General features: G+C 45.5%; 1 protein-coding gene across 29 annotated transcripts in view; it reads left to right on the forward strand.

Moving 5' to 3' along the window:
• Window positions 1-21,280, forward strand: part of SCRIB (scribble planar cell polarity protein) — a 113,776-nt gene that overhangs the window by 72,915 nt on the left and 19,581 nt on the right. For 7 of the 29 annotated variants that reach the window (XM_049829851.1, XM_049829933.1, XM_049829896.1 and 4 more), the window contains 8 exons: window positions 393-476; window positions 7,254-7,322; window positions 10,674-10,724; window positions 11,334-11,375; window positions 12,296-12,424; window positions 14,188-14,295; window positions 17,646-17,693; window positions 17,933-18,098. In XM_049829851.1, the coding sequence (XP_049685808.1) occupies window positions 393-476; window positions 7,254-7,322; window positions 10,674-10,724; window positions 11,334-11,375; window positions 12,296-12,424; window positions 14,188-14,295; window positions 17,646-17,693; window positions 17,933-18,098 (697 nt within the window). Of the gene's footprint in view, window positions 1-392; window positions 477-4,736; window positions 5,145-7,253; window positions 7,323-10,590; window positions 10,725-11,333; window positions 11,376-12,295; window positions 12,425-14,187; window positions 14,296-17,645; window positions 17,694-17,932; window positions 18,099-21,280 lie in introns of those variants that run through there. The other 22 variants (XM_049829978.1, XM_049830006.1, XM_049829951.1 and 19 more) reach the window with 20 other exon arrangements.

The raw sequence follows: 21,280 nt of genomic DNA on the forward strand, positions 1-21,280 counted from the left end.
GACTGGAAGCCTTTCTGGATGCTATTTGGAGAAAACTGGTACGTATGTCACATTCTCCTCTCCCCCTATAAGGGAGTGGATATGTGCCCATGGAGGCAGGAAGAATGGTGGGGATCTGTGCACCAGTGGGTGACCAAGGGCCCAGAGTGACCTGTTCTCTGCAGTATTTCTCAAGCCTGGCCTCTGTCATGGGTCCCCGTGCTTGTGCTTGGAACAATTCCAGGTTCATTTCCAGGCAATGGGAATTTTCTGCAGAGTTTGGAGATAAGGCCTTGGTTATTACTAGGGGTGGTTTCCTTTTAATTGCTCTTTCTAGCTGATTTAGTTGACTTCTGGCCTGATCTCTTCCTGGTGTTTGTGTTTTTCTTGCTCCCCCCCTTGCCCCTCTCCAGAATATCACCAGTGAACCTTTGAGACTGGACTATCGGACCCTGGCTGCTTTGCCCAGCAGTGGCTTACAGAGAGTCAATCGCACTGTAAGTGAGGGGCTGTTGAGATGTGGGTCCTTGCGTGGGGGAAGCCGTGGTCGTTCTATTACCTGCCCTCTCCTTGTGCCCTGATGAGACAGATGACAGTGCTCTCTGCAGGGGAAAACTGGGAAGCAGAACTGTGGTAGACTTTGACACTGTCTGAAACAGGAGGCAGCTACAAAAGAAAGATTAGAATAAGAAAATGAGGAGAGCAGAGAGCCAGGTCACTTTCCATTTTGGAAAGGGAAGTGGCCTGTGTAATTGCCAAGACGCAAAGGGAAGCATCTTGAACAAGGCAGAAAGAACAGCCCAAGAGGAGAGAGGGATACAAGTGAATGGGAGAGTGCAGGAGATTTATCACGGAAGGAAGCCCCTACTGAAAGCTGCAGAGGAGGGACGGGAAGATTCTTCCTGACAATGTGTACATAGCTTAGGTGTAAATTTATTGTGGGATGGTGTTTAGGAGGAGGGATGCAGGGTGCTGATACCAAAAGTATTAAAAGAAAGTCAAGATCCATCTAGGACTGCAAAAGTCAAAGTGGCAGTGATTGCATATCATGACTTAGCCCTGATATGGCCTTGGATACTCCTGCCCATGACCTGCATTTCAGTCCCTGATATGTAGTGGTGGCTCAGCCAAGAGAAAATCCAGATTTCAGAAACTTCACAGATTACAAAGTCATCCGTTTCTCCTGTGTTGTTTAAAATCTCACCTCACCTGTCCATCGTTTTCTTCCTTTGGTCATGTTTTATCTTCCCTGCATCGTACCTATTTCACTGGGTTTCTGCCTGCTCCTTCACAAACATCCTCAGTATTCACATCCATTTCTTTCCTCCTGTTGCAGCAAGACCACCCATTGCTGTCATCATCAGATTCTGCATTCCCATTCTGTTGTTTCAGGATCATCTCTTTTACCATTACTGTCTCCATCTCATTCTATCCAGACGGGTCTCCTCTCCTATTCATCTATCCTCTCATTGGCTTCAGGCCCTCTTGCTCTTCTGCTTTCACCCGGATTAGAGCCCAGCTTTGTCTCATTTTGTTCCTTCCCATACTCCCCAGCTTTTGGGTTTTCTCTCCTGGCTATTCACACAGAAAAGTATTATCGGGAAAAGGTTTAATGTATTTTTAGCAACTCTTAGTGTAACTTAGTAGCTGGAAACAAGGAGAGAGCCAGCCCCATGCAAGCAGCTGGCTCTTTGCTGGACAGCCCTAGTGTTGTTCAGAGCAGAGCAGCATTTGGGAACTTGTGCCTGAGCAGTCCATGTCAGCCCAGGAACGCCTGGCACTGGAATGTGGGGCTGAACATGCTGGAATGCCGGGCTGTATGGGCGGCATCTATAAATGTCCTGTTTCAGGGGAAGGGCCAATTGGTGCCCATGTTTATCTTTTTCCAGCTGTCATTTGCCCAGCCCTGTCTTTGCTCTGTTTGAATAAATATGTCTGCCTAGATCATGAGTACAGGGAGATATGGGCTTTGAGGACAGCAAGGTTCTGGTGTTCCTTCAGGAGCCTATTTGGTGACTGCCTGGAAGACTCAGACACAGATCAGTCCGGCCAGCAGTAAAGCACGCGGTTCAATTGACAGGTTGTCCATCTCCAGACAGTCTGACTGAATTAAGATGTCTAATGCTATTTCCCAGTTCCCATAGTATTTTGCCTCCTCTTCCTGTCTCTAGGCCAACTTTCTCACCATGTACATTCTCCTCTAAACAATGTCTACATATCTTTTGTTGCCGTATAGCTCCCTGCAAGGGAGTTGCAGGGCCTTGCTGTTCTTCACACTGTCGAACAGGAGGAGGTGCAGACCTCTGTCATGACTGCTGTAGATTGTGGGTGGAATTTGTCATGAGGATTCCCCAAGAATTGCCCCTAAAGAAGGGGGCAGATGGTTGTGTATCTTGGATTAATCAGTATTGCTGTATATTGGTCCTTTTGTGAGCAAGATTTAACAAAGGCTTAATGAGATGCAAGCCTGTTTTGTTTGTATACTTTTAAAACCCGAACTGAAAAATTCCAGTTGAAACCTGCATGAGAATGCTCGTCTCAGTGATGCCCTCCGGCTGTGCCAGCTTGTCAGTAACCTGATGTCTGCAGAGTACCCAATGCACTACAGTGTCTGAATACTGCCATCACAGTAATAAAAGAACTATTATAGTCTCTGTCTCCTGCATAGTACAGGCTTGGAAACCATATCCATGAATGACTGCATCTAGCCACAACAAAACATTTAAAGTCTAGTTTTGCTTTCTGAACTATAAGAAATGGAGAAGATTTTACATCTCTCAGTAGCGTGTCACCATGGTTAGTTAATTAACAATCTGCACTTTCTAGTCTGAATTTATTTCTCTTCAATTTCTAGCCATTGATTCTTTCTCTGTACTTGTTCATTAGATTTAAAATTAGATTTCTTTCCGTGTCTGGGGCGAAGTCACAGATCAGAACTGCAAATGCATTTCTTCTGTATTTGCCTTGGAGGATGCAGGGTAAAACGCGATTGTCCTGTCTGCTAGACTGGGGAGTGACAGAGGCAAGGCTGGGAAAAGCATACAGCATTGCCAAAATCTTTGCTTACCCAAAATAGAAATTGTTGCTTGTCTGATAAAAATAGCCTGCTGTGAAGTAGAGGGAGGGAGGCATCCTGCACTGGAATACACTGCTGCAGCAGAAGCGCTGGAGATTAAAGCAAGGGGTAGATGAATCTCAGTTCCAGTCATGTCCATGAACGAAATAGGGATTGTGGATCCCCATAGACTATCAGACTTTACGCAGTCTTGGTGAGCTGCCCTTTGTCACAGTGCCATAGAAGTGTTGTTTACTTTTTCCCTTCATGCAAAGAAAGTAGGCCTTGGTGGTGGGATTCACCTGGAACCCAGGTTGGTCAGTGTTTGTGCTCTTCTGCTTGGCAAGGCAAAGCGGCAGTGGTGTCGGATGGGCCTGGCTGTAGGACCAACAAACCCACTTGGCGGTGGTGGATTGCTGGCAGTGTTTTCATTACAGCATCCCCAATGAACAGATAAAGTTCCTGACAGTACTTTTTGCCTGGCGTAACTTTGTGTGCACTAGAGCTCCTGCTAGTGTAGTTTATGGCACTCTGGGAAAAGAAGGTTGGAATTCGGGGTCTTTTTGGTAGGGTTTTTTTATGTTGGAAAGTCACATAGCTACAATAGCAAAATTTTTAAGGGTAGCACAGGCTTCACTGTCTGAAGAAATATGATATGAGCCAGGGCTCTGCCAGCCACTGCTTTGGGTTGGGTTGGGGTTGATGGGCTAGGGGAGGGCCTCAGAAATTCCTGAGCCTCTCAGCTGCCATTGTAGTCACCAGCCCACCCAGCCCTTGAGAGCTATTTTTGTGAATGCTGCCATGACACAGGAGTTGGAGAATGTGCTCTGAGCAGAAGAGGTCTTTCTGCTCCCCGGCAGGCACTTGGATAGAAGGAGATTTGATCATTGCTCTCTGATTATCTTTGCTTCCCTGAAGAAGGCTTTGGCTGGCGTAACAAACTCTCTTTTATAGTATTAAAAGAGGAAAGGTCAGTGCTTCATCTTGGATAGGTACAGTTGAGCCTAGGCAGAACTGAAGCTCTGTTTCAGTCCTGCCTTCAGTAAGAGCGCTCAAAGGGATCTGTGCTCTGTTAGCTGTTACTTAGCTCTCTGTTACTTGTTGGTGTGTATTTTGATGAAGTGGGGCCATAAAAGTGTGTTTGGCCATGCAGGTGTGATGGAGATGCATGGGGTAGATGATATGGTGATAACTGTGTATCTGTACGGAAATGCGTTGGAGTGAGGTGAGAGGTGTTATTCTGCATGAAAGTGCTGGAAAGTATGCTGGGGTCAGACAGTTGATGTTTGGCTATGTGATGGTAGAGTTGAATTGAGGATGTGCTGCAATGAGATGGGAGAGGATGTGTGCTTGTGCAGGTTTTGGCAATCAGTTTTGCTAGAGAGCAGCAGTGTTACTGGTGAGCTGCTGAAGTGCAGACTGGATGTGTATGAGAGCTGGAAAAGTGCGGGGAGTGTGCCTGTGCCTGTCAACTATTTGGTGTATGTATTGTGTGCTGACAGCAAGGTTCTCTCTTGGAAGTAGCATTCGGGATCACAAGTTTGGTGGTAGAGTAGAAGAGAGGGAAGGGATAGTCGTGTGGGCATTAGTATTGGAATTCTCTCCTCTGTCCTTCCGAATCCACAGCTGCTCTGTATTTTCTCCCTCCTCTCCTTTACTCTGTTCTCCTTATTTCTTTCTGATCCTTTTGTTTTCCTCTCAGCTTGTTCAGTATAATAAGGCCAGCTCCAGAATGGAGGGCGACTGCGCTATGCTGTCTCTGCCAGTGGCGCAGGACAGCTGGGATTCATACACAGAAACAGCTGCAGGCCCAATCATCGGAAGCGCGGCTGGCCTTCCTCAGGACCATGCATCACCTGACAAGTGCACGAGCGGGGCAGAAAAGCCCCAGCTAGACAAGCAGGACCCCACGGGTTGCCCCTTGTCCCAGGACCAGATGCCAAAGACGCCAGAGCAAGAGTGTATGATCGACTCTCAGCCGATCCTCTTCAGTGAGAACCCCTTTGTGGTGGCTAACCGCAGGGGGAAAGCGGCAGGCAAGGCTTGCCTGGGGGGCCCGCCCCTGGGCTATGGCAGGGAGGGAGTGCTGAAGACCAACCTTTACTCCAAGGCAAGCAGTCCCACCGCATGCTGTGTGTGGCATGCAGTCATGCAGTTAAAGCCGCTTGCGTTCTACTAAACCCCTGCGCATGCCCTGAACCCCAGATGCCAGGCAGCACGAGGCCTGTGCGGGGGCTCGTCCCACCTAACACATGTGCTTCTCCAGTGTTGCGTGCGGAGGCTGTCAGTCGCTGACGGTCAGTGAGTTGTCTTCCAGCCACTAATGTACCCCAGTTATTGCCAAGTGCGCATGCTGCTGAGCCCCTCTTCGAGGGGAGGCAGTGATGTCGGGCGACTTCCCCAGTGTCTCTCGGGGTGGGTGAGGGTCAGGCTAGGAGCAGCAGTGTTCCCTGTCTGCTGTGGTTGTGAGTGGGGAGTTGGCAGGGCTTGCAGAAGAATGGTGGTGGTGTCACACTTATGTATCTGGGCCTGAACGAACACAACTGTTTTTAGACCTCTGAAAACTAAGAGGCAGTGCAGCTGACAGTTAATCTACAGCCCAGGAGCGTGCTGTTCCTTGAAGTGACATGTTACAGTATATCTAGACTTTCAGATTTCAAGGAAGAACTTTGCTTTCTGCTCTGGAAAATCTGTATTTAACTTTCTCACTGCTGCACAGGAAACCTGTGGCAGAGCAAGGACTAGACCCAAACATACTATGTTCTAGATTAGCACCACACCACTCTCCCCTTCTTCCTTTCTCTGCCTTTTGGGAAGCCTGAAAAGCAAGAGAAGCAAAACAACCGCAAACAAACAGCCCACGCGCAGAGAAGAAAAAGCAAACAAACAAAACAACAGTCAGCTGTAGTTCTCTTAGGTGTTTTTTAGCCTAGTGCTTGGTAAGAATTTGTTTTTCACAGATGTGTAGGCAGGCAAGCAATAGAGCAAGGCATGTAGTTGAATATCTGTAACCTCTCGGTATATTGAAAGTCAAAGGCTGTGGTTTGGACATTATAGACATCCAGCTTGAGAGTTCAAAAAAGATCAAAAAAGCAGTGGTCACAAAGCACTGACCCTTTTTGAAGGTAGACTTTATGCCAGATCAGCTATCATCAGTCTGGAGGGTGGGTGTCACAGTTAGCTGGAGCTAATCTAATTCCATGTTGCTGTCAGAAGGGATCAGTTCCCCCTGTCTGCATGTTCTCGTCCTGTGCGCTGACACCAGAACTGGAGCAGTCCTGTGTCAGCTGGGTTAGGGAGCTGAAGTCCCTGAAAAACAGTATTGTAGAACAGCTCCTTCCCTGGGGATTGGTAAGCTGCATGTGCTGGCACACAGGAAGACTTGGATAGCAGTAGCCAGAAGCAGGGTGAGCAAGAACACTCTGTGGTGGAGGCATGGAAGTAGATCAGTTGCTGCTGCCGCATTGTCTGTCATTACAGTGCTAAGAAGGGTTAGATGTTTTCTGTGCTCCGATATGAACTTCAGATCCCATCTCCTGGCTTGGTCAGTAGAAATAACATTGCCCAAGGCTTTTTAAATCATGCTCCTTAATACTGTGGACAGACTGCAGGTAATTATTGGGACTGCGGTCTGTTGTTGTAGCTGTTGGGGCTGGCTGTAGGCTGGCTCATCCTGAGCGTTGGTGATCATGGATTCCCGTGGAAGGGGCAAGAGCCCTGTCATTCCTATGCTCTGGCCTACTCGTAAAGGTCTTACTAGTAGGCCAACAGCAATGGATGTAGCTGGCTGGTAATGAATCTTGTCCCCTTTCAGTTGGCAGTGGGTTCTTTTTTGCTCAGTGTCTATACAACAGGAGGTTTGCCTAGACTGTAGCCCAGTCTGTTAAGGGCTAAAGAGAAGTTAGGGGGAGAGGATTCCTGGGGATGTCTTACAAGGCAGAAGGCTTGTAAGTTGGCCTTGCAGGGTGTTTGGATATGATCTCAGTTCCAATGTTTAATGTCATTCCCTTGCTGTTTCTAGTGCTTTTTGCAAGTTTCTACCATGTGGCAGCTGCTGTTGGGCCCAATGCTAACTCTGCTCTCTCACAGTGAGGTGGCCCATAGTTGGCCCCAGGCTGAATGTCAGTGGTCTCCTTTGCCTCCTGGTCTCACTGCTAAGGGAGAGGCATGGAAGTTGCTGCTGTACAGTAACTATCTAGCTTTGTCTTCTCTCTTTCAGGCTCCTGCAGGCGAGTCTGGGACAGGAAATTCCAGGCGTGAAGCCCCCTATTCTCCTAGTAATCAGCAGGTGAGACTGCTCCCAGGACAGGCAATACGGGGAAGGGTAGGGAGGCATGCTTCCAGGGCAAGGTGGCACCAGGGCAGAGGAAGCTGTGTATGATTTCCATCCTTGAGAGTGATACTTTTGAGGTGGAGGGGTATCCATCACAGGAGGCAGTTAGAGAACTAGGGAAGGAACTCTTCTCTTTCAAAATATCTCAGAGACCCAGGAGTATAATTAGATAGTCATAAACTAAGTGGAAAATAATTGCTCTGAGGGGTGACTTAATTTGCAGGGTAATGATCAGGGGAGTACCACCTAGAGTGACTACAAAATGGTAGTTGTCTTTTTTGAGAAAGGCCTCACCAATGCCTTATACAGAGACTGTTTAATTCTGGCAATTGGTACATCAGAAGAAGTGGAGAAGTCAGGATTCGGAGAATCATCTCAGGTCTGTAAACCAGTGCTACTCAGTCTCCCAGACAGATCCTGAGTTTTGTTTTTGACAGTGCTGGCAACCCACATCAGCAGTTTGAAGAAAATTGAAGGATCCTGCAGCAGACAATTATAGGTTAGCCTACCCTTAGGCAATGATTTTCTAAAACTCTAAGGTTAGAAGCCAGCTTTCACTCTGAAATGGAGTTTCTTTATTTCTTGTAACTTTTTTTTTTTTTTTTTTTTGGTAAGCATTACCTATTCTCACTAGCAGTTCTTATTTCTCATATCAACTCTGATCTTTTCTTTTAAATCTTGCCAAGTCTTTGATTTCACTTTTCATCCTGTGGTAGTAGGTTTCACAAGTTAGTTGAGCCTTTTGAAGTTAAATTATCTGAAATGGATTTTTTAAATTTTTTCTTCACAGTCATTACATGTTATTGTTTTTTATATTAAGGGGCTGGAATGAACTGAAAATAGTACTTTGTACTCTATCCTTAGTCATTTCGTGTCTGTTGCATTGCTTCTGGAGTGCAACTGCTCTCCAACTATTTGGTCCCACTAGCTCTGGCACTTACCTAATCTTTAGCTGAGTCATTTCAGTTCGCTAAGCTGGACAAAAACTGTCTGCTTTTTTGCTAGGTTAGTTCACCTTAGTGAGATGAATTGCATCATCTTGGGGTGAGGTGACAATTAACACTGATGCAGGAGAAGGGTCAGGACCATGTGGCTGGGAGCAGCAAATAGGACAGTGGAGCTGTAGTAAGCAACAGTTCAGTCCATCTTCTATTGCTTCCTTGGCCTATCTTGCATCTCCCTTATTTCTTAGATCCTTTGAAATGGAGTGACCACCAGGGGGACAATAAGATTTAGAACAAGATACTATTCATTACAGTAACACTTTTTCAATGCTTTCTGTTCCAGCTGCATATGTTTACTTACTTGCTTTTCTGACAGCAATTGCATACTGATTGGAGGTTTATTTTGGGCTGTTTGTAAGTTTTCCTTTTACCACAAGTGCAAATTTTATTTTAAATTTGATTCTTTCTGTCTAGAAGGAATGAGATGGGGCTAATACTCCTCATACTACAACAGAAAGAGATCTAGATATTAATTTGCTCTGTCTTTAAAGATCCTCAGCTCTCAGTTGAAAAAGAAGCCCATATCCCGAAGGGTGGCCATGTAGCTGCTTATAGAATGATTTAGGATGGAAGGTCTGGTTTAAGACGGCACTCACAGAAGGTCCAATTAGATCAGGTTACTCAAGACCATGTCCAGTTAAATTTTGAACACATCTAGAGATGGAAAGTCTACATCTTTCTAGATGCTGGCTCCAATACTTGACTACTCTCATTGTGCTGGTTTTTTTGGGGGGTTTTGGGTTTTTTTTTGTTGTTGTTGGTTTTTTTGGTTTTTTTTGTTTTAAATTTGTATTTGAATGGAATGTCCCTTGTTCCAATTTGTCATAGGCAACTTTCATAGTACCTCTGCTGGTTTTATCAGTGCTTTGGCATTGGAGGCTCAGTGCCAATGTCCTTGCCACTACCAACCCTCTGGCTATAATGTCATCTGCTCTTCTATACAGAGTCTAACGGTTTGTCATTAACCAATTCCCGTGGCAACAGTTGCTTTGTCTTCTCATAGCAGTCACTGATCTGACAGGGGAAGCTTTCCAGGTGAAACTGTTCACTTTCTCCTCGGTGGGCTCCGAGAAGAATAAACAAGGTCTCACTAATGCATTCTAAGGAGTTAAGAGCTCCCTAGCAGCATTTTTTGCAGATGCAGGCATTTGCCTTTCCAAGTTGGATGTCTTAAAATTCCCTATTATGTAGCACTTGCTGTAATTTGTATTCTATTCTATTGCTTCGGGGTTATTGTATCATGAATTCTCTGTAGCTTGAGCAACATATTGAATAATCTATACAGCTTTTGTCTTGTTTTTCTCTTTTATCTCTCTGTTCAGAGGTGTGTATGCCATGAGAGATTCTATTAATTTCTTAAAGCATTTATAGCCAATTTCATGATTTTGTTCTTTATTTTAGCCTTTCAAGGTCCTCAGCAGGTTTGCTCACTGCTTTCATTTCTGAGAGCTAGTCTGTGTGTAATTTTGGTAGCCTTCTTTCCTTACTTGGTCTATGGCTGTTATGAATTAGTGACTCTGGCAGTTGTTCTTGAAGATGCCTTGGTGTCACAATGCTGAGCCATTAGTCTTGCTAGTGGCATTCTCAACCCTGCATATTCTGTACATGAGCTTTCTGTCACATTTACATGATTTAATACTTTTTGGATCAGAGCCTTCCGCAGCAATCTCCTGCATGTCAGGTAAGGCTGTATCTGGTAGATTTAGTTCCCTCTGTACAATGAAGGTTATACAGAATGGAACAGGTCCAACAGATAATACTGAAGGACACAGGGCAATCACTAGCCTCGTGGCTTGTACATTTTCTGGGGATTCAGGAGACTTGATCTTCAGGTTGTTGCTCTGGAGTAGAAGTTCCAAGGAATTGCATCTCTAATTCTCTGCCACCATCAACTTTTAATGTAAGTTCTTTGGTTTTGACATCTTGTAGTCCAGCCAGAATTTATTGGCTTATTTCAGAGCTCTCACAGAATTACTAAGGGAATTTGAATCCTTTGTCCTTAGGCTGGCATCATGATGGTCTTGCCTGGTCTTGAGTCCTGCAAGCTTCTGGGAGGGGAAGCAGTTGGGGGGATGAAGGAGGTGTTTGTGGTGGGTTGGTGTGTGCGTGGCAAGGAGGGCAGAGGGGCTTTCTCTGTGACAGGCAGCAAGGAGCTGCATGGGGACATCGACAGCTCTGGGTAACTGCAGTCTCTGTGCTGGGAAACGTGCTTGTCTCAGCCTCTCACGCAGAAAACCCAGTCTCTTCGTTTTCTCTCCCGTTCTCTCCCCCGATGATCCTCCCTGGCATTGCCCCTCTCCAGACGCCTGCAGCCCCTCGGCCTGCTCACCTGTCAGGCAGGGAGACCCGCTTTGTAAGTGCCTGTTGGTGTGCAGTGTGTGCTGCTGCTCTGTGCTGCTCTCACCCGGCACTGCTGCTCTTCGCCCCTTCCTCCAGCTCTGTGTTCCCCAGCTCTTGGGCTTGGTGTGCACCGAGGGCTTGCTGCGGAGAGCAGTGCCCAGGGCGGCAGGCCAAGGCACCAGACGCTGTTCCCTGCTAGCCACTGCTGAGATGCATCTGTGAACGCTTCCTGGCAGAGAAGCTGTGATGGCTTTGCTCAAGCTCAGTAGCAAGTGCAAGGGGCAGGGCTGTAAAGAGGGGCCAGGGCCAGCTGAGCTGGAGCAGAGACGGGGAGGGTGGGGGTCAGTGCCCGGAGATGTGCAGAGAGAGTTGCGAGTGCCCCCTCACATAGCAGAGGAACTGGGAGAAGCTCTTGTGGGTGGGCTCTGGACTGCTCCCCATGTGAAGAAGAAGGTATGGCAGGGGTTAGTTCGGAACGTGGGGGCTTTTCCTTGTACAGGGTGGGCGGCAGGGCAGGGGAGGGGTTGGGGTGGGGATTTTATTATTTCTTTTTGTATGGAGTAGGGTAAACTAAAGGCTTCCTGTGTGGACTCCAAATTTACACCTGTATTTCTGTTTTCAGGCTTCCATTAACTTCATTACATCACAGGATGAGAGTAAATCAGTAAGTACATCTGCCGTGAGACCTCGTTGTAGTGTCCCGGTGCATTCTCCAGCACATAGAGCTTGCCTCTTCCTTCTGTGTGTGCTCACTTCCATCCTTGCAAGTCTCACGGTTAGCTCTTATTCTGTCTTCTCTGGTCCTCCACTATACCTCAATCTTGTACAATCTTGCACTTAGTCTTAAATATTGTCAATTTGAAAACTTGATGCAAGTGGTTTTGGAGCTTTTATTCCTGTTTACCCATGCAGCTTTCACTCATGTGCTTTTTGCTGGCTTACTTGATTCCTGCTTCTACTCTCTTTAGTATTAGATGCTTTGTTCACTTCCACACAGCCTCCAACAGTGATGACATCTAGATCAAATCTCAGACTCCTGTCTCTGCTCTTATGTCTGTATTTCTAATTGGAGCCCTAGCTGGGTCTCAGTTCATTTTCATCCCCAGCTTTTACCAGTACCCATTCCTGGCTCATGTTTCTGTCCTGCATCTTCCATTCATGATGCTTACATTCTCCAAGCTTTGACGCACTCATGTCATACCCCTCTGACCCTTGCAGCTACTACTTGTATGGCAGATTCTCCCTTGTGTCCTGGCCTTCTCTGTAACCCATTGGTCCTGTCGTGACCCTGACTTGTCTGAATCTCTTTGACTGTCCAAAATACTTGCACCAGAGGCATTGTTTGGTGTTTGCTTCAGTAGCTCTCCCTCCTGGTCTGGTAGCTGGAGTCGGCAGCACAGCTGAGGAATTGCGCTCAGGTGCATGGATTTGTCTTGTTCACTTGCATGGCAGAGACTTCTTGCTGCCCTAACTGCTCATTTCTCTTCTCTCCCTCTCCACTCTCTCCCCCCGCCCTCCCCCCGCCCCCCCCCCCCCCCCGCCCTTTCCTCTGCCTTTCCCCCTGTTGTGTGGTATTGACACAAGCAGACCAAGCCAGGCGTCATTCAGCCTCTTTCCCGAGTGCGACAAAATGCTGCCTCACATAATTCGGAGGACGGGGACAGCCCCAATCCCTTCCAGCAACCTGACCTATGCTTCAATATCCAGAACTCTGTAAGTGGCCTGCAGTTCCTTCTTGCTAAGCTATGTCTATCTGCCCTAGATTGCTATAGTGCCACTTTTTCTGGTGGGTAGGCTGAACACACCCTCCCAGTGGTGATTTTGTAGTTTAAAGATCACATGCCTTAGCTAAGGCTGGCTTTGTTTATGCATCAGTCTGGATGCCCTGGGTAAGAACCCATACTCTTCACGAGTAGCGTGACGGTCAACACATCCCATTCATTTTTCCAACATAGATGAGCCTCACCAGCCTGCCGTGTGTCTTCGCTTACCCATTCAAGAAGTTAGCATTGTTGAAACTGTATTGTGGCTGAAATCCCGAGAGAAGTTACAGTTTTAGATCCTTATTTATTAGGTGTTGCATTCTGTTGAGGCATAAATCTTTCAGAACCTTTGTCTATCAATGTCTTGTATCTTGGAGCAAGAGCCAATACCATCTTGCTGATAGTAAGTTTTATGATTTGCAAAATGATTGTTTTTGAAAGATTCATATTTCCTGGGCTGTATGTTGATGGGAAAGAAAGATTCAGGTATTTTGGTCTTTGTCATAATTCAAGACTTGTATACCTGCAATATAGCCCTTCTCTTTATTGAAGTTTGTATGACATGATACCAAATTAGAGAGCTGATTTGCAGACAAACAGCTATATAAAATCCGTGTAATTGGCCAAAATTCACATATTTTACAGTCTCTTCTGATCTTGATGTGCTGTTCTTTAGCCTACGCAGAAGGGAGCATCATCAAACAACATAATTTATCCTCAGTCCAGGACAAAGTAAAACGACAAACACCTGAAACTGAGTTAGTGCAGCTAGAGGGATTGAAGGAACGAAGCAGCTAAAGGGGATTTGCTTTCTAGTACGAAGGAAGGTGGTGGTGTCATTTCTACCCTGCTCCCATTCATTTCTGTGATGCTTTGAGCAGGTCATCCCAACTCTCCTTCCTCCTTGAATATGATAGGAGGGGTCACGAGGAAGATAGGTGAGGAAAAGACCAGCAAAGACAAGTGACAAGCAGTAGGAGGGTCCTCTTGGACCTTACCAGATGTTTCTGAGTAAGTGGCATTCTGTGAAGGGAAAATTTGAGATCAAAGGCAGGTCTTCTCCAGATTATAGATCCCTGATTGGGTTGCCACTTTGGATTAGGAGACTGTGACCATTAGACTTGAAGTATGTAGAAGAACACACTGGTCACTTTAAAAACAGAAGTACAATAGCCACTTGAAAAAACAAATGAGACTAATAGATCCCTTCCCATGAAGAAGGCACCTTTAGTCAGAAATGCCTGATAAGGCCAGGGCTTATCTTTAATTTTCTAATAAACTAAATGTGGCTTGTTCAGTCCTAAGGTAGGGGTCAGAGTCAACTGTATAGCTGTCCTATTCCAACCCCAAAAGCCCACTGATAGTAGGCATGTGCTAGTTCAACTGGGTGGAAATCCTCAAGGAGTGTGACAGCAGTATGGCCCCTTGGCCAAGAGATCAGTCACAAAATTCTGGTCAAGTCAGTGAGAATCTGTATCACCAGAAGTATCATTCCTCCACCATCCAAGAAATAAAATGGGGCTGTGATACGTGTGCTGCTGTATATAACGTGTACAATATGCTGCTCGTGTTTCTGCCTAAAGCTGCAGGAGCTGTCCTTTACATATTCCACTTCTCAGGCTTTGCAGGCTGAGAGTTGTGCTGTGTTTCCCCTGTGTTTGGTTTTTTTATAACATCTGTGGTTATCTTTACCTTCTGTTTTTGACCCTGTAGCAAAAGCCACCTTCACCACCTTCTCCTGACGAGATCCCCATCAATGTCAAGCAAGCATACAAGACCTTTGCAGCAGTGCCCTTGTCACACCCTCTGCTTGAGACACAGGTAACTAGTGCTGGCTGGAAGGGATGCTACAGAAACAGTGGTACAAACAGAAGATTGAGCATTGTAGGTGAGCAAGGGAAGTGTGAGAACAGGAAGGAGATAGTGATTTGTTTCCTCCAAAGAAAGCTGTTGTGAAGGAGGGACATGTTGAGGTCGCCTTGGAAGTTGGAGTCTATTCACGTTGTGGACAGTCACCCTGCAGAGTCCTGTCCATAAACGTACTGAATCCTGAAAGCTTATTGAATTTCACGTTACTGTTATTCTCCCTGGACATTAGGATGCTCTTGTATAACTGTGCTGTTCTGATATAAAGAAACTCTTTGAACTTCCAGAGTCTAGGCCCAGGCTAAACCTGTTCTGAGGAACTTTTTATTAGATTTTGATCTTTAACTTAATTGGAACTACTCCTTCTCCCCTCCATGTATTTGAATCATGGAACCATTCAGGCTAGATGAGGCCTCTGGAGGCCATTTGCCTTGGTCCTCCATGCAACACAGGGCAACCTTTGAAGTTATATGAGGTTGTTCAGGCCCAGTCCTCTTGAGTTCTGAATTTCCAAAAATTGAGATTTTGAGGTCACTCTGGGCAGTCTCTTCCAGTGTATGACCATCTCTGCTGTGAAGAGGTTTTTTTCTATATGTTTTATGAGAATTTCTTTTAGTGCAACTTATGTCTGTTGCATCTCATCCTTTTGCTGTGCACCTCTGAGAAGTCTGACCTTGTGCTCTGTAACCTCCATCTAGGAAGTTGAGTACAGGAATTAGATCCCACTCTCCTGAGCCTTCTCTTTTCCAGGCTGAACAAGCACAGCTTTCTGAGCCTCTTTTCAAATGTCATGTCCTGCAGCCCCCTAAATCATTCTGATGGTCTTCCACTTGACATGCTGCAGTTTGTTAGTGGCATTCTTGTACTGGGGAGCCCCAAACTGGGCACACTGCTCTTGTAAGTGCTGAATAGAGAGGAAGGATTGCTTCCCCGGACCTGCTGGCTGCACTCCAGCAGCCCAGTATGTGGCCAGCCCTTACCCTCCAAAGGCATTGTCCTGACCTATGTTCAGCATGCTGTTGAGGCATCACCCATGCTGTCTTCCCTGCCTGTCCTTCCTGAAGAGCTTGTATCCATGCATGGCAGTGCTCCAGTTACGTGAGATCTCGTGGAGCTGTCTGTTCATAGACATACTGTCACTTCATTTACTAAACTGAAGAAGCAAGACACTGTCCCCTTGGACATCTCATGTTTGGAAGGACCCACTGTTCTCTTAATCATCTTACTGCTTTCCTTTTCACCTGTTCCTATCTGAATTCTTGCTGGCACGTCTTTGATGCAAAGGAGATAGCCTGTTTCACAGATTTCTTTCTACTGCGGTATTGTTTGTTGTTTTGTTTCTTTCTTTCTTTCTTCCTTTCTTCCGGAATCTTAATTGTCGATTACCTTAACTTACATGTCCATAGATCACACTCACCTTTTTTGTAATCATGCTGTACTGGGACCTATGGCTATTCTGCAGTGACTTGTGACAGCAACTTTGTGTTATCTAAGCTAATTCTGTCCTCCCACTGTCTACCTTGTCCTGCATTAGTGCTCATCTGGCCTCATATTGATCTGGCTTGGTGAATTAATATGGGTCACAGGTTGTTCTTTACCGTGTGTAGGGTTGATTTTTGGCCATTTTAGCTTTATAGACTGATCTACTCAGAGTTAGATGACTGTCAGTAGAAACCCAGGGAAGTTGTTAGTTAAGTCCAGGATAAAAAGGAAATGGAACTTGTCTCTGGCATCTGCAACCCACCAGATGACCTAAGTTCATGAGTCAGCTTGTACCTTGTACACAGATGGTTTCTCTAGCTTCATAGCCTCTAACTGATGTATCGTGGTTTAAGAAACAATTACTGATCTGCAGTAGATCACCTTGTATTCTGCACTATTAAATTAAATTATTTTCATCCTCCTCAAATCAACCTGTCATTCCAGGATGGTATTCCAAACTATTTTGAATTTTGACAATGCTTGTCCCCATTCAGTGGAGTGGGATGAATGAAATAATTTGCAGAGGTCTTGGACAACTCTGCATTTCTGTGAATCTGTGTTCTGGTCTTTGCTGTTCAGAAATTCTATTCACACCTTCCTGGTTTCTGAGTCAAATTTGGCAATGAAAATGTTAAGCAAGGCTGGTCACAAAACTGATCTTTGAAGTCTCAGATAAATCTATGCAGTTCCTTTGTTTCAAAAATAATTTATATTGTCAAAGGAGGATATTAGATTAATCTTCTTTGCACCTGTTCCATTTTAATCTTTTCTATTTATTTCTATTTTAATTATATTAATCTGTGAATCCTTGTCCTGTTGAAATTGGGCAGACTGATAGCTCTGCTGCTGAAATTATTTTTGCCTGCTTCTTGACTTTTAAGAATATATTAGCTATTTTTTAGACATGAACTGCCACCCAATTAAACAAGTCAATTAAAAATCTGTGCTTGTCAGACTTGAAGTTTCATAAGTCATTTCATTCAGAATTGTTGAACAGTGATTATCTTGTCCCTGCAGATGAGTGTATTGAGCCCTTAGGTCTTCTTCTGTGTTAGCAGCAATAAGTTCTATTTCCAGACATTTGCTTCTTAGATAGCTGCTTTTTTCTTTTCTTTTCTTTCTTTTTTTTCCCTTCTTCCCTTCTCTGTTATTGTGCTCCTTACTCTTATAAAATTAAAACTTTCTGTTAGTTTTTGGAGTGCATTTGAATAAATTGAAGTTGAAGATAGTCTATTTGCTCTCTTCTTGTGGTTCCTTTTCATTTGTATAATTAAAAAACTTTCATATTTTTAATAACTTTTTGGCAGTTCTCACTTTACCTTTACTGATTGCTGGTTCATAGATGGATTTTGTGGATCAGTTTCTTTTTCTGTCCCCTGTAGTTCTACTAATCGAATATTCTGTTATTTATTCTGGTAAATATAGATTTCTTCCTTTCCTGACGGTGTTTCTACTACTTAGAAGTAAATTTTCGATAGTTGTGTCTGATTTAAAGAAAGTCCAAGCCTTCTCCATCTTAAGCTAAGCCCTCTGCTCCAGTTCTTCACCTATTTCCCCGTGTTTTTCATTTTCTGCCCTTTTAAAAGTTGTCACCATCTGTTTCTGTTTTGCCCTCAATTTAATGTAAATCCTTATTACTCATGATTGCTAAGCCTAAAGTGGCATCGTCTTGTGTTAATTCTGGGACTGCTTTGTGAACCAGTCCATCAGCTTTTGTCCGGGACTGCTGCTGTTTATGTGGCGCTGGCGAGACTTGGCTGGAGGGCAGGAGCGGTGGTAGAAAACTTTCTTTTTAGAACGTGCCCATTTCTCTGTATTCTTAGGAATTGCCTGGTCAGACCAGCACAGAGAATTCCAAAACTGCCCCGGAGGTGAGTTCTGGTGGCTGGAGCTAGAAGTAGGATGGGGACTCGCAGAGGATTTAGGCTTTTGGGGCTGTGCATGTGGAGACAGGATCACAGCGTGGGCACACAGGGGAGGGGTGGGGAGGAGGAGAAGGGTGAGGAGCATGTGGCTGGGGTGGGCAGGTGTGGAGCACGCACTGGGGATGATGTGGGGAGGGAGGTTTGGCTCGGTCAATCTGTGGGCAGTGCCGGTGTGGCTCTCGCAGGTGGCCACGCACAACCCCAGTGGACTGCACAGCCCTGAGCAGAGATCCTTCCGTGAGAGGCAGAAGTATTTCGAAATTGAGGTGAAGCAACAGCAGATGGATAAGCCTCCCAAGCGTGTCTCCTTGGTAGGAGAGGATGATCTGAAGAAAATGAAAGAAGAGGAAGGTATGTTGGAATCTGCGCAAGGAAATTCAGCCTGTTGAGTGAATTCTTTCTCCATGGGAGGCATAAGAGAGCACACACACCAGAAATCCAGCACTTCTAAAAGCCCATGGGTGGTTATTCATAAGGCCTGGTAACAGCTCGAAATAATCGAATGTTAAGGAGTTTTGTGGATGCTCTACTGTTACTTTGTGGACTCCTGGAAGTGCTGTGGTGTCAGGGTTTCCTTTAGTTGGTAAACACTTAACAAAATTTTTAAAAGCTACTACAAATGATGATGTTTCTTTGTAAACTGGCCAGGCTGATATGCAGCAACATGGGGTTGCCCATGGCATCCTTACATAGTATCTGACAGTAGAGCTTTTATTGCTCAGTATGCGCTCTTATTTTGCACAGGGCTTGCAACAGGAGGGAAAATTACTGCTATAGTTTTTGATGTAATTTCCTTCTGCTTGAGAGTTGTTTTAAAAGGTGATGAGGAATGATGTTAAGTGGAAAAAAGGGCTTCTACTGAAATCCTGTCTTGTTCCATAAGAAAATACAGCTGGAATTGGACTCCTGGGTTTGGGAGCTGTGACTCTGCTGCTTGCAAAGATTATCATAGAATTTCTTTTGTAAATTGTTGGGGTTTTGGGGTTTTGTTTCGTGGTGGGATTTTTGGGGGTTGTTTCTTTTTTTGTTTTGTTTGTTTGTTTGTTTCATTTTATAAATAGCTAGTCTTCTCTTTCCCACCTTATCTCCTATACTCTTCTTCAGAGGCTGTTTGTGAATTTGTCCAGAGCATTAGAAGCCTTCTCATTTTCACTTAGTAGTTCAGGAACACGAATACATTTTAAGACAAGAGTAAGCTCATAAAAGATAGAAAGGAAGGTAAGAAAAAGAAATTGCAACTTGTCATTTGGGGCTTCTTCAATGCAATGTGGCCAAAAGAATCACAGGTCCAACATAAGAAGTTATCTGGGTACATCAGACTCTAACTGTTGGCTAAGAGAGAGATGTAGGAGACGCAAAGATCAAGGTACAAAGTATGGAAGCAGAAACTGTAGAGTAATAACGAGTTTCAGGCTTGCATTTCAGCTTTTTTTGAGATTTCTTAAGTGGGGTAGATGAGAAGAAACATCACCTCTAACCAGGATATCTCCAAGTACTAGAATTAAAAAAAAAAAAACCAACAAAAACCCCAAAAAAAACCCACCTCTGGGAAAGAGAGATCCCATAGTGAAGATTGTCCAGACAATAAATTAAGTTTCAGCTCACTCAGGATGAAACATCCCAATCAAATATCTCAAAGTGATAAGTTACATCCTCTGGATCTTTGTAATTCCAGCACTTACACAAAAGTTTCTGCTGCTTTGAGCTCCCACTGCTAGCAAACTGCAGCATTAGAAATTTCAGCATATAGGCACACCTACTTGCACAAATGTTCTGTTTGCGTTTTTTAATTTAAAAAATATTTAATAAAAGAGGCCAAGCAGCATTATTACTTTGCAGTTATGGTAGGCAGGTCAGAATAGAATAGAATATTTCAGTTGGAAGGGACCTACAACAATCACCTAGTCCAACTGCCTGTGCAATTCAGGGCTGACCAAAAGTTAAAGCATGAAGTTCAACAAGGCCAAGTGCAAGGTCCTACACATGGGTCAGGGCAATCCCAAGCACAAATACAGGCTGGGCAATGACTGGATTGAGAGCAGCCCTGAGGAAGAGGGCTTGGGAGTGTTGGTTGACAAGAAGCTCAGTGTGACCCAGCAATGTGCATTTGCAACCCGGAAAGCTAAGCATGTGCTGGGCTGCATCAAAAGAAGCGTGGCTATCAGGTCAAGGGAGGTGATTCTCCCCCTCTGCTCCGCTCTGGTGAGACCCCACCTGGAGTACTGCATCCAGCTCTGGGGTCCCCAACATAAGACGGACATGGACCTGTTGGAGCGAGTCCAGAGGAGGGACGCGAAGATGATCCAAGGGCTGGAGCACCTCTCCTGTGGAGACAGGCTGAGAGAGTTGGGGTTGTTCAGCCTGGAGGAGAGAAGGCTCAGGGGAGACCTTCAAGCAGCCTTCCAGTACTTAAAGAGGGCCTACAAGAAAGCCAGAGAGGGACTTTTTACAAGGCCAGGTGGTGATAGGGCAAGGGGTAATCACTTTAAACTGAAAGAGGGCAGATTTAGATTAGATGTAAGGAAGTTCTTCACTGTGAGGGTGGTGAGGCACTGGACCAGGTTGCCCAGAGAGGTCGTGGATGCCCCATCCCTGCAGGTGTTCAAGGCCAGGTTGGATGGGGCTTTGAGCAACCTGGTTTAGTGGAAGGTGTCCCTGCCCATGGCAGGGGGGTTGGAACTAGATGATCTTTAAGGTCCCTTCCAACCCAACCCATTCTATAATTCTGTGTTATTAAGGGCATTTTCCAAATGCCTTTTAAACACTGACAGACATGAGGCATTGACCACCTCTCTAGGAAGCCTGTGCCACTGTTTGACCACTCTCAGTAAAGAAATGCTTCCAGATGTCAAGTGTGAACCTCCCCTGACGCAACTTTGAACCATTCCCAGGTGTCCTGTCCCTGCATCCCACAGAGAAGAGATCAGCACCTCCTTCTCTACTCCCCCTGCTCAGGAAGCTGCAGAGAGCAATGAGGTTGCCCCTCCCTCAGCCCCCTTTTCTCCAAACTAGGCAAACCCAGAGTTCTTAGTCACTTTTCATAGGGCATGCCTTCCAGCCCTGTCACCAGCTTTGTTGCCCTCCTCTGGATGCATCCAAGTACCTTCACACCCTTCCTAAATGGTGGGGCCCAGAACTGCACACAGTACTCAAGGTGACTGCTGCTCATGCTGTGTTTGATGCCCCCCAGGATGCCATTTGCCCTCTTGGTGCCAGGGCACACTGCTGAGTCCTATTGAGCCTGCTGCCGACCAGCACCCCCAGATCCCTTTCTGCAGGGCTGCTCTCCAGCCACTCATCTCCCAAATTACACTTGTGCCTGGCATTACTCTGTCCCAGGTGCAGAATCCGGCATTTGTGGTCATGCCATTGATGATTGCCCAATCCCTCTGCAAGGCCTCATGTCCCTTGAGAGAGTCAACAGCACCTCCCAGCTTAGTATCATCAAGCAATGGTGCATTCAACTCCTGCACCCAGATTGTTGATAAAAATATTGACCAGAAATGGCCCTAGAATTGAACCCTGAGGAACAC

Source organism: Accipiter gentilis, chromosome 2 (assembly GCF_929443795.1).
Source record: "Accipiter gentilis chromosome 2, bAccGen1.1, whole genome shotgun sequence".
Lineage (NCBI taxonomy): Eukaryota > Metazoa > Chordata > Aves > Accipitriformes > Accipitridae > Astur > Astur gentilis.